This window comes from Sapajus apella, unplaced genomic scaffold (assembly GCF_009761245.1).
Source record: "Sapajus apella isolate SASKATOON/1434 unplaced genomic scaffold, GSC_monkey_1.0 scaffold106, whole genome shotgun sequence".
NCBI classification, from domain to species: domain Eukaryota; kingdom Metazoa; phylum Chordata; class Mammalia; order Primates; family Cebidae; genus Sapajus; species Sapajus apella.
Window position 1 is genome coordinate 5220810 of NW_022437046.1, and position 13176 is coordinate 5233985.

The window sequence follows — 13176 nt, forward strand, 5'->3', positions numbered from 1 at the left end:
CAGCACCCTCCGTGATGTCTGTCCTTTTCTTTCATAACGCGGAGGAAAAGAAGGACAAGATGAATGGAGGCCTTTCGGTGTTTGTTCTTCGAAAGGCGGGAAAGGCGAACTACACCTCCCGACTGGCCGCGCGCGGCTGCGCCTGCGCCCTGTTACCTGTCGCCATCTTGCCCCTTCAGAGGCACCGCAAACAAACCCAATTCCTGGTGTCCCCTAGTCTTGGCGGAGGAGCCTTTTAGATGAGCCCCGAAAGGCCGGGCAGGTGGGTGACTCTCAGGCAGGGTCCTGGGAAATGCTGGCAGGCCAGCCAGGCTAAAGGAGCGCCGGGCCAAGCATTCGGAGCCCGGCTTGGGGCTCCAAGCCCCATCCTCCGTTGTTTCCTAACGGGATCGTGGGGCTCCCCGAGGTGGACTCAGGGGGACTCTGGCAGGCCTGGTGCTGGGACTCCGGGGGTCCAGCTCTGGGAGACTCCCGGTGAGTTCAGGTCGTTTGGCTGGCTGTCCGCTCGCCTATACTTTCTCCGTTGTCCTCTCCGCTGGGGAGGGAGTGAGGCGAGGGTGCCAGCCGGGACCCCTGACAACAGCTACTGGCCCCGAGGGGCTTGGGTCTTGGGCTTGACATTGGGACCGGCGTCGTGAGGCCGGGGTGAGGAGCCTGGGCGGGCTGCTCTTGTTGTGGTGTTGCGGGAGAGTGCGTGTTTGGAGAGGGGGCGGGGCGGGTTGCCTCTTTGACACTTGAGTGGGGAAGGATCCTACGAGATCCCAGTTCCCCGAGTGGGCTTCGGCAACTACTGCTCGGGTTTCCGATGCGTTGCGGCCCCGCTGTGAGGTCCGCTGTCGGGGACGCGCCGGGATGCCGTGACGTGGTGTTCGGTTCGAGCAGTCGCCGGCCGCCTCCGAGATCCTGTCTGGAGGCGGGGACTGGCTTGTGGAGGGAGCAGATTCCTTTGGCTCTGCCCCTTCTTCCTCCTCCCCACCCTTTTTCTTTATGTCATACTGCCGGCTGGGGCGCGCAGTCCAGTTCTCCTTGCCTTGGGTTGGTTCTGAGCTGAGAGGACTATGGGAAATAGGGGGAGGGGGGCTCACCTCAGGACATGGAGTTGGAGTTAGCAGCCCCAGCGCCTGGAACGGGATATAGCAGTTATTTCGGTTCGGTGTCTGACTTCTAGGCTGGACAGTGGGCTCATTCATTTCATTCGTTTTACTCTCAGTCGCGTGAACCATTCACTTATCCATTTAACAAATACAGCGGCCCTATTCTGTGCTAAGCAGGTTCTTTGTAAGTCCCCAGCGCCGTGTCTTTTTGTCCTTTACACTAGGTAATTCCCAGTTGTAAGTAAGTTCCTGACAGCTAAACTTTTGGTAAATGGTTGTTTAATAGCTACAGGATCTAAATTCATTGTTAAGACTTGAGAAGAAAGTTACTTATTAAGTTTCTTTAACTTGCTAGGAGCTTTACGAATTTTATCATGTAATAATTCATAAGTGAGGAAGCTGACAGGAGTCAACTTGCCCAAGGTTGGTAGTGCCACCTATTTATTAAATTAAATGCCAGCCACTATGAAAGAACTTTACATGTAGTTGGGTCTAGAAACATAGAGGTGTCTGGCTCTAAAGCCTGTGCTCGTTCCACTGTGCTAGTTCAAATGATGTAATTCTTGATTTGTCAGAAGTTGGTAAGTGTGGTGGTGAGAAACGACTGTAAAGTATTAATATCTTTTTGGTTTACTTCTTAGCCTGTCGCTGGATCCCCAGGTGAGTGGCCCCTTGAACGTACTTTGGTAATTTGACTTTTTGGTTTGTTTTTTGTTCTGGTAGGGAGGACAAGCTCTTTGGGGCTACCAAACAGAAGCAGCAATGCCTGTTGTGTGGCCAACCCTTTTGGATCTCAGCAGGGATGAATGCAAAAGAATTCTTCGAAAATTGGGTATGATGTTTATTTTTGATGTTTTTTACCTTTCTGATACTTTTCCCTTTCTGCCTGGGTCACGGCTGTTTGCATGGACGTCATATCTCATGCTTCATCAGAAATTCTTTGGAGATACAGTTCCCATCTTACTCATTGTGGTTTCCCCCGGTGCCTAACACAGTGCTTTGTAAATAGTAGGTAAGTGATTTGTAATAATACTAGTAGCTAAGATTTATTGAGGGCTACTTGGCTATTCTGAGTCTTCTATATACAACATCTAATTTAAATATTTTAAGAATTAGCTTTGTCCTTTTGAAGCCTAAAAGGTAGGTGTTTTTTTGTTTGTTTGCTTTGTCTCCATTTTACAGATGAATCTTAGAAGCCAGGGTAATGCTGATAGACATGGAGTCAATCTTTGAACAAGGGAATAGGCTTTCGGTCTCATTTTAACATACTCTTAACCTTCATGACTGTATGTGTGAATTACATACTATTTCTGAATTCTAAGTTGATGTAAGCTGTGCTCACTTTTTCAAATTATATCTTACTATCAATAATAAAACCCACTTTATGCTTGTAATTTATTATTTAGTGCTTCTTTTCCCTTACAGCAGCCATTCTCAGCCAGCATTGAGGGAAGGAAGCCCTAATGCTAAGGTATCCATTGTATGTAAAGAACTAACTTCTCCCCGTGCATCCAGAATACCATATTTTCCTTGGGAAAATTGAGAAAAAGAATTATTACTCAAATCTCCCCCATTTGAGTTATTACTCAAATGACCCCGGTGACCAAGGACAAGTTATTTATTCTTCCTAAATTTGTTAACAGTTATGTTTAAAAAAAAAAAAAAGGGTAACACTATTTGCCTCATTAGTTTGTTATGTGTATTAACAGTATACGTAAAGGGCCCATTATAGTAAATCTTTATTGGGAATTTTTATTTTGTAAATCAGATAGAATCATAGCTGCTCTGGCCCTGCCTGCCCTTTTTATTCCACTGTGAGGATTTCAAATCACTTTTTAGCAGCATCTTTTAGCAAGTCTAAGAGTTGTTTTTGGGGAGGGTGTGGTGGATGTCAATTTTTTTTAACCTTATATTTAAACTTTTAGTGCTAATCTGATGATAGTTTTCTACACTCTTACATACAATTAATATAACTTGTTAGGCTGCCAGTTATAAAGTTGGACTTTATTTACTAGCTGAAGTAATTACAGAACATATCACAAAGACAATAGATTGAATTGGGGTTTCTGGGTTTTGGGGCCCTTGAATTGAGAGATTATGTTTAAATATAAAAATGGTAACCTCTAAGTCTAAATTTATTCCTAATTTTAGTCAGAGCTGTGTGGGTAATGTTGCTGCAGAGCTGCTTCTATACAAAAGAAAACAGCCGTCCTGTATGGTAGTATCATCTTCTTTGACCCCTCACTTTGGGAGGTGAGCTTTGATAGTGATTTGCCAAAGACTTCCTCCCCACCCGTTGGTTTATTATCATAACAATGAAACCTTTGAATTGTCTTCAAATGCTAGCTCTAGGTTCAAAGTTTAGAAAAGAAAAGATACATATAGTTTTTAAAAATTAGCAGTGTCCTTTTAAAAGATTATAAAACTTTTCAATATAAGATATTAAATACTTAGATTTTACGTACATATTAAAGAAATTGGGATAGTGAATTTTTTTATGTATACCGAATGTGCCAGTGCTAGATAAATGCTTCTTTCTCTCTGTCCTGCCTCTTCCCTGCCCTATTTTTATGATCATTCCTGAGCTGTAGCTCTAACATGGGGCTTTATGGACTATAGTGTATTTAAATGGCTGATTTAATAGACCAAAGACCAAATTGAGGGCTTTATAAAAATGGTTTGGCAAATCTTTTGTTTTTGGAATGTTCATATGTGTTTATTCTTTCATTCTACTTTTGTGTTAACACTATGATAGAATGGTGTGGAAAATAATACCAGAAATTCAACTAAATTTGAGATATGTGGGGATCTAAGGATACCCATCAAAATGGACATCAGCAAATGTGAAGGAGATTGGGAAGCTAATAAGGATTCTTCACAATGAGTGAATTTCTTGTGAAGAGGAGGAAGTGATACGTATCTAATAGCCGTGGTAACTGTGTTCTGAGTCCTAGTTTTGTGTGTGTGAGGTTGCCATCTCTTGATTTTGTACATGACTTAGACTTGAAATGAGACTTGAAATGTCAGAAATATTTGTCGTATTTCTTTAGTTTTATTTTCTGAGAAATAATGTCTTGATCATCATAAATTCCACAAGTCAAAAGTATGCACTTCTTTTTCATTTTCCTCAAACTGTTCCCTCTCTTTGACCACTTCATTTCTTTTTATGGCATTACCATTCTTCTAAATATTTCGCAAACTGCAAAATCTGACTTTCTTCTGCCGTTACTTCCCACGATCAATCAGTTACTGAGTCCTATCAAATAAAAACATTTTAGACTAGAATTAGAGACTTTTCTCAGTCTGGCCACAAACTGCTTTTCCATTTTTACTTTTCTCTATTCTCTTACATGTGTGAACTAAAATCTTTAAAATAGTTATTCGTATAAGTTTCTTAGGTGCCTTGTTGAATTTTAATCACCTTGAGGACTGGGATTTTATTTTGTTCCTAGAAATATTCTTCATGGTACCTTGTAGTGGTAATGTTCAATTAGTAGTCTGATTTGAGTTAGTGACTATCTAAGTACAGACATATTTTACTGCTCTTAGTGTAAAACTTTCAAACATAATTACTGATAGTTACTGGAAGTTACTGGAATAATATGAAACACCATCCGTTCTTTTACTCTGTTTTGTTTTGTACATTTGCTTTTTTTTTTTTTTTTTAACCCTGCCTACCTGGAGCACAGTTCTCTTTCTGACTAAACCATCTGCTTCCACACTAGATGATGTATTTCTCCTCTGTACTTTTACCACTGTATGTAAACTGTATCATAATTGTCTGATGACTTGTTTTACTATAGCTCTCTATTCTAGAGTTAACTCCCTGAGGGCAGGGTTAGCACACTACTTGGTATATATAATAGGACTCAAATACTGATCTGTTGAATGAAATATTTCATAAATTGGGGAGGGCATAAACATTTAGAGTATACTGCATTCTTTTTTATCCTTAGTGCTTTTCTTGACTCTTCCGAGTCTGATAAAAGCTGAAATAAGTTTCCTGGAACTAAGTATTTCTTTCACTACTCTGAGCAGCAGAGCTTTGCCCTTCAAGAGTGACCACCCTTGAAATGTCTACAGAGTATCCAACACAGGTTGGATGAAACGTCTACAGAGTATCCAACACAGGTTGAACATTCAGGATGTTTAAACTTGAGGTCATTCAGTTGGACCAGACATTTCTTTTCTTTTTTTTTTTTCCTGAGACAGGGTCTTACTCTGTCACCCAGGCTGAAGTACAGTGGCATGAACATGGCTCACCACATCCTCTACCTCCCAGGCTCAAGTGATCCTCCTACCTCAGCTTCCTGAGTAGCTGGGACCACAGGCACACACTACCACCCTCAGCTAATTTTTAAATTTTTTATAGAGATGGGGTCTTGCCATGTTGCCCAGGCTGATCTTGAACTGAGCTCAAGCAATCCTCCTGCTTTGGCCTTCCAAAGAGCCGTGATTACAGGTGTAACTCATGGCGCATGGCCAGATTTTTTTTTTTTTTTTTTTTTTAAGATAAGTTCTCACTCAGTTGCCCGTGCTGGAGTGCAATGGCATGATCATAGCTCACTGCATCCTTGACTTCCTGGGCTTAAGTGATCCTCACACATCAGCCTCCTGAGTAACTGGGACTAGAGGTGTACACCACCACACCCAGCTAATTTTTTGTATTTTTTGTACAGCCAGGGTTTTACCATGTTGCCCAGACTGGTCTGGAACTATTGGACTTGGGCGATCTGCCCACCTTGGCCTTCCACTTCCAGAGTGCTGGGATTGCAGGTGTGAGCCCTGGCCAAATATTTCTATTCAATGTAAAAATTATATTTGATGTAGGTAGCCCAGCCCAGTCTTCTACATAAGCTTACTTTTGACAGAACTGTGAATAATATCAACTGAATGAGACTACCGGTTTATTATCGGTATAGTACCTAGTCTGTGAGCACTCGTTCATTATTTGGCTCACATTTTAAAAATTTCTCTTGTGTGTCAGGTGTTGGCAAATAGCAAATACTCATAACAACTTGACTGTGAAGACAACTCTAGTTTGGACATTTATTTCCCACAATTGTGGTTTGCTCAGATAGTTTCATAGTTAATGATTTAAAGCAATAACCGTTTTATTATTTCTTGCCATTCTGTGGGTTGCTGGCCTTGTCTGAGTTCTTTCAGGTATTTAGTGGTAGCTTATCTGGGGACGAGACTCAGCTGAGGTAGCTGGCTTCTCTCTTCATGTGGCTTTTCTTTCTTTTCCTTTTTTTTTTTTTTGAGCCGGAGTCTCACTCTGTCACCTAGGCTAGAGTGCAATGGCACGATCTCGGCTCACTGCAACCTCCACCTCCTGGGTTCAAGTGATTCTCCTGCCTCAGCCTCCTGAGCAGCTGGGACTACAGGCGTCCACCACCACGTCCGGCTAATTTTTGTATTTTTAATAGAGATGGAGTTTCACCATGTTGGCCAGGCTGATCTTGAACTCCTGACCTTGTGATCTGCCCTCCTTGGCCTCCCAAAGTGCTGGGATTACAGGTGTGAGCTGCCGCACCCAGCTTCTTCACAGCTTGGTCATCTCAAAGTTCCCAAAGAGCAAGGCCCTGTGTGCAAGTTCTTAGCAAGCTTATGTTTGTTGTTGTTCCCTTGGCCAAAGCAAGTCATTGCCAAGACTAGAGTCAGTGTGGGAGGGTACTACACAACCATAGCACACAATAAACTATATATGCCACTCACTGAGAGGCATGTATAGTTTATTGGAGGCCATTGGGGACTTTTGGTTTTATATTTTAACCAGTTCTGGGGACTGACCATTTTATTTCTTAATGGTTATTTCTGTGGAAAGCGTGAAATGAAGATGTCTGGTATTAGGATTTAATATATTATGTCCTAGTTGCTGCAAAAGCATTTCATGTCTGTGTTTCCCAGTGAGTCATTTTGATGATAGTTTTTATAGATACAGAGGATCTTACTTCTGGAGCGTACCTACAAAGTCCCTTCTAGGTAAGGAAACAGGTTCAGAGATGAGAAAAGACTTGCTGAATGTCACACAACTAGTAAGTGGCAGTGCTGGAGCCAGAATATTTTGTTCTAATATTTTTTCCATTGCATAGTACTTACAGTACTTTCAACTATACAGGAGGGAGGTAGAATATAGTTTGAATTCTTAGGTAGGCCTAAAGAATTATTTTAAGAGTTGATTAATGAGGGTACTTTTAAGTAATGCTGAAAACTTCTCAGCCTTATCACATCACTTGGTGCCTATTCCCAGTTGTTGGTATCATGTGTGTTATGTGTTCTTCAATAACAGTGTGGGAAACAAAATACTGTTAGATTTTTCTACCTAAATGTTTTATATTCACGACTTCTGTGAGGCAATGAAAAACAAAATGACAAAAAATTATAAAAGCCACATTTTAATGTTATTAGATAAAATTTTTGAAAAGAATTTAAAACAGTATTTGCATTTGATTATTTTTAGTTTTTTTGCCCTGAAGTTTCACTATACATAGCCATAATATTAAAATATTAAATGCCTATCTTGATAGAATAATTTTCTTCTTCTAGAATTGGAGGCATATGCTGGAGTTATCAGTGCACTTCGGGCACAGGGGGATCTCACCAAGGAAAAGAAAGATCTTCTTGGAGAACTATCAAAAGTTCTTAGGTAAATTATCATAAACGTTTGTAAGACGTGACTCTAGAAATTTCATTTTGAGGGATTTTATTACCTATCACTCTCAAATTAAGTAACTGTCAAATTAAGTTGAAGAACAGAGGTGTTCAGGTTGTTGGTGCCGAGGGACTCCATCCCGGTTGTGTGCCCTGTTACAGAAAATTGTGTAACTTACCAATTATAGTGTAATCCAGAATGAATATAATCCAGAATGAGGAGCGTGCAAACTCTTCAGAAAGAGTTGAAGGCAAATTATCTTACTTTTGGCCCACCTGGGAAAGGAGGCGCTTTTGACTTAGGTGAGGGAAAGAAGAGCTGGCAGTAACTGGATATGGTGACCTAGAGTGGCATTTGTTGGAGGGAAGAGGTGATGTGAGGAAGATGCCTTAATTTACATAAATGGGTAGTGATATGTGATCATTGCCTTAAACATAGTCTTTTTAAGTGAAAATATGGAAGAGACGCTTCCTGTTACTTAATTAACATTAACATAGGGATGATAGTAAGCCAAATTCTCAATCTTATTGCTTTCATAGTTAACAATTTGTATTTGTTTGTTGTTTATATTTCTTGTAAATTCTGTTTGCTAGCCCCTTACATGTTTTGGTCCATGTTATAGATTTAGCTTAAGTAGTACAGAATACAATTTGAAGAGTGGTATTCATTTTATTGAGTATTTATGAATGGAGTGGGTATAACCTTTTAAAAAGTTGTTTACTATTAACTTTACATGTGTTTAATCAGGATTAATATAAGCATATTTTTACCATTGGTAACATTGCATAATGTAGAAGATACGCAGCTGAAGTGTTGAGTAATAAAGGAATATTACCCTGTTGTTAAGTTGTATAGCATATAGCCACAGGAAAGAGTATTTTGCCACTGGCATTTCTTTATTATATTCACTGATCATAAAATTATAGACTCCTAAGCTTTAGAAAAGACCTTGGAAGACTTTTTTCTAAGAGACAAAAATCCTCTTAGCAGTCATGATTAGGAAGTCATTCAGCATCTGCATGTTTAGATAGCAGGAAGCTCTGCTATTCTCATCTGTTGTCTGACATTTCTGAGATTTGGAAGTAATACCTTGACATCAGGCTGAATTTGTCTTCCAGTCATTTCTAATTTGCAACTAATTCTTTCTGCAGTTACACAGAATTAATATGAATCTTTTTCTAAGACGTTAAAGCATTTGAAGATATATATTAGTCTCCTGTCTATATTTTTTCACAAAGCAATCTTGTTCCCCTTCCCCCCCAAAAATGTTGACTTAAACATTAATGAAAATACGGAAAAGAGCTGCCTGCTTGGCAGAGTTCTATAATGGCTATTTTTCTTCATAGCATCTCAACAGAACGCCACCGTGCTGAAGTTCGGAGAGCAGTAAACGATGAACGGTTAACAACAATTGCACATAAGTAAGCCATTAGTCATACCATCCCTGATTTTTTATAACATAGTATAACATAGTTTTGAAACAGTCTTCTTATTGTGTAGCAGGTTTCTGAGTCTTTTAAATATCTGTATACTCAGGGATCCTGATCATAGCAGTCAAAGTGATGTTAACTGTTTATTCAGTCATAGCAGTCAAAGTGATGTTAACTGTTTATTCAGTTGGTTATATTTTTTTGCATTTGGTTAGGCAAGCTTTAAGTACTCAGGTCAAATCCTGTTACAGTGTAATCTCTGTCTAACTAAAAGTCACCGCAATTTAGCAGATGATTCTCTTTTTCGAAGCCAAGTTCAGTAACAAAGTATTGTGACCCCTAAAATTGAAGTATTGAAAGCCCCTTAGAAGTTCTTTGTAATGATATTTGATGTTATTATCTTATAAATAGGCATTGTAACTCTTTTGATATTTGACTCATTATTTCATGTATTTTGAGATTCAGAAAAAAATGTAAAATTTGTGTTCTGTCTTTAAGAAATATAACATCCCTTAATTTATTTTTAAAAAGCCAATGAAATAAAACAATAAAAGATTCCTACCAAATTGTTTTCTGATCATTATAACTATTTGAGAGGTGGGTGGAGGGTGGTAGAGTATTGAAGGCAAGGATCCAGCCTTAATTGAATATGTATGGAGTCAGTGCCTCCTAAAGAATACAAAGGAACAGAAATTAGCCTTTAAATGTTTATAAAAGATGATAAAACATTTCATAAAATATGTTATAGCATAATTCGTTTTTTATTTTAATGTTTTATAGTGTGAAATAAAACTAAAGGGAAAAATTCAGTGCATTTCTGTAATGTGATAACTTAAAACATTGTATTTAAACCAACTGGCAATATTTGAATTGACCCCAAAGAGCTTCATGTTCTGCTTCACTGTCCCTCATTTTACTTAACATAAAATGGGGTGCTACCTTTTCAACAGCATAGTTTGAAAGTTGAGCTGTTTATTCTGGAATTTTGAGATTCTTCAGTGGTAGGTATGCACTGTAGAAATTTGGAAATTTTCCGTTAGAGACATTTAGTAACCTAGCTGCCAGGCTAATGTGGTTGAAACACTCAAATATTAATTAATGTGTTCTTTCTGTAATTTGCTCTAAGCTTTTGAATTGGGGTGTTCTAGAAATAATGGTAACTGAGCCTAGATTCTAATTTGAGAACTGGTAATAGGAAATTTATGTGCTAGATGGTCAAGTAGTAAACCTTAGCTTGCATTCAGAGGCACTTAGAAATGAATTAGTACTGTAGAAGGAATGGTATTGTGGGGCGACTAGTTGTAAGTTGATGCATCAGTTTCATACTTAAAAGATAACATTTATTTAGTCTCCTTTTCCTTTTTTCCCCTTTAAAGAATGAATTTATCCTTATATTTGGGTGAAAGACCAAGTTACAGGTATGCAAATAGGTTATTATTATTTCAGGCTTTTTCTTGTATTTATTTCCAAATTGAAGCTCTCAATTATTCAGGGGCACATTATTCCGTTTATGAATTAACCATGCCCCTTGCTTTTCCTTTTCTTCCCCTCCTCCCCCTCCTAATACTGCCCACCCTTTAGCCATTTTGCTGCTTGGGAGTACCTCTAGTCAGAGGGTGGGAAGGGAGAGGAGGTGAAATTTTTAATTAGTCATTTTACTACTTGTTAGTTATCCTGGAAGAGGTTTGGTAGAAGAATTTACAAGTATTTGCCAAAATATTTTTGGATAACATACGAGTTTCTTTAATCTATTTGACCTCTCCCTTTCCCTCCTCTCTCCATTAGCATGGATAATTGAGAGTTGGCTTTTATCTGCCTGTGTTTCCTCTTTTTTCTCTCCTTTCTGATTTCTTTAATACATAAATTTCATTTTTTGAAAAGAGTTTACTTCAGTGTATAATTTTGAGCTGCTTAGGTTTTTCTGTATTCTTGTTTTAATATTTTGTATTACTGTTTTAGTTGGATCAGATGCTTTATTTACTTGTTGAGCTTGGGGTCAGTGAGTGGGGATTGGTGAGGAAGGAATAGATCTCATTCTTTCCATCTCCTCCGCCTCTTTCCCTCAGAAGTAGCAACAGAGCCTAGTCCCAGAGATTATCTATAGGAGGGCTTCATACTCTGAGCCTAGAAAAACAACTAAAGGAATGCATCTGAACTGACTGCATTCCCTTTCTCCTTCTCTCCCCTCCCCCCACTCAAAATAGCAGTTTAAGCCAGAAGGAATGTGGTTGAAAGGTGATGAGAAAGCTGAGAAGGCTGAGCACAAAGGAGAGGAAACAAAAGGAGTGGGGTATCTGGGATCAAAGAAAACCTTTTCTTGTGGCTTGAAACATAACACATGTTTATTGTTTGGCACCAGACCACTTATTAAGTAGTTTGATACTCTTAATTCAGTTTTTAGTTATGTCAGTATATTACAGTATTAATGCCTTGTATGTCAAGGAGCTTTGGATATTTTAATTGGCCCGCTCTTGCCCATGTTATCTCTAGATTTAGGAGAAAGTGACTATTTGGAATTTCTGCTCTCTTAACCCTTTCCTCAATCAGTCAGACATTTACAGGGTACTGCATCAGTTTCTGTGTGAAGATGAGAATTTCTTACTGGTGCCTTATATACCAAAAGGTAGTTTCATTAGTATAATCTTAGATTTCTCAGCAAAGGAACTGGAGCAGGGTTTCTCCTGTTGTACTTAGTATAAATAGAAAGACATTCTTATACTCACACTAAGATCTATATCCCAGTGAAGCCCTCCAGGAAGATGTTGTCTATAAAGTCTAGTTTAGATGACTTGTGCAATTAATGCATATTTACACTTACATCTTCATTTCTAAGCAAATAGGAATTTCTGATCTAATTCTAACATAATACTTAATTTTTCACTCAAAGTTTGAGCATGTTTGCATGAGTAGAAATTTGGAAGATTTATAGATCTTTCTAAAAGTTGCAGTTGTGTCTTTTGCACTGCAAGTTTTGTCTTTTCAACAGCATATGTTCATGTACTTCAAATTATTAATCTTCCATAATTTCTGCCACCACTTAAGCCATGCACCAGGTAAGTGTAGATGTCACTTAATTTGTGTGGTAAATCCTCACTAAGCAAGCTTATTAGTGATATTCTAAAAAACAGATAGCAAAACAGAAGTAAACCAAGAAAATGCTGAATAGCTTTTAGAATTTTTTCTTCTAACAGCCTTTTCTGCCTCTTTCTTATTGGTACCATTCTTTGTTTCAAAACTAGCATCAACTTGGGGATTATATAATAACAAGTTTGTGAGTGGTACTGAAGTTTTAGGAATTCTCCTTTCCTTTGTCTTAGGTGGGACTGTGTTAAACCATAAGGGAATTTACACATTTTCCACAGTAACCCAATTGGGTTCATCAGCTCTTAGAAATTCCTTTCTGAACTGAACTTAAATCCTTAAATTGTAAAAGTGATTTATTCCATTCAATGAAAGTTGATAGTAATTTGACACCAGTCCAATTGGTATACATCAAAGGCAAAACCCATTTGAAAAATTTTATACTTTCTACTTATCTGTCAAATAATTTCAGTTGTAAGATTATGCTTGTTGGAGGAGACATTTATTATTTGTGTGAACTTAGGCAAGTTATTTGACCTCTCTAACTCAGTTTCCTCATCTGTAAAATGGAGGTAATAATACTACCAAATTCATAGGATTGAAGAGTGAATACATATAATATGTTTAGAACAATCCTTGAAATAAGTGCTTAATGATAACTTCATCATTATTATCATTATCATTGTTACTCCACTGCCCACTAACAAGGGCTTTTGTATACTCTTACCTAAATCTGAGAATGGGTGGACATACAGAGTCTTAAACTCCAAGTTAGTTTGAAGAACCTATGGTTTCAAATGCAGAAATATTTCTGATTTAGTGAAAACATTGATTATTTCTGAGTGAATTTTAAACTTCAGCACTAATCATTGGTCAGGGTCTTTCATGGAGCCAAGTGAAGAGAAGTGATACAACT

General features: G+C 38.5%; 1 protein-coding gene across 11 annotated transcripts in view; it reads left to right on the plus strand.

The window, feature by feature from the left end:
- Positions 1-31: 31 nt before the first annotated feature.
- Positions 32-13176, plus strand: part of EMSY (EMSY transcriptional repressor, BRCA2 interacting) — a 106922-nt gene continuing 93777 nt past the window's right edge. For 5 of the 11 annotated variants that reach the window (XM_032259121.1, XM_032259123.1, XM_032259127.1 and 2 more), the window contains exons 1-5: positions 32-262; positions 1818-1926; positions 7644-7743; positions 9096-9170; positions 10556-10597. In XM_032259121.1, coding sequence (XP_032115012.1) covers positions 1857-1926; positions 7644-7743; positions 9096-9170; positions 10556-10597 — 287 coding nt within the window. In that variant the 5' untranslated portion in view covers positions 32-262; positions 1818-1856. Of the gene's footprint in view, positions 263-1449; positions 1518-1817; positions 1927-7643; positions 7744-9095; positions 9171-10555; positions 10598-13176 lie in introns of all 11 variants that reach the window. The other 6 variants (XM_032259132.1, XM_032259126.1, XM_032259129.1 and 3 more) reach the window with 4 other exon arrangements.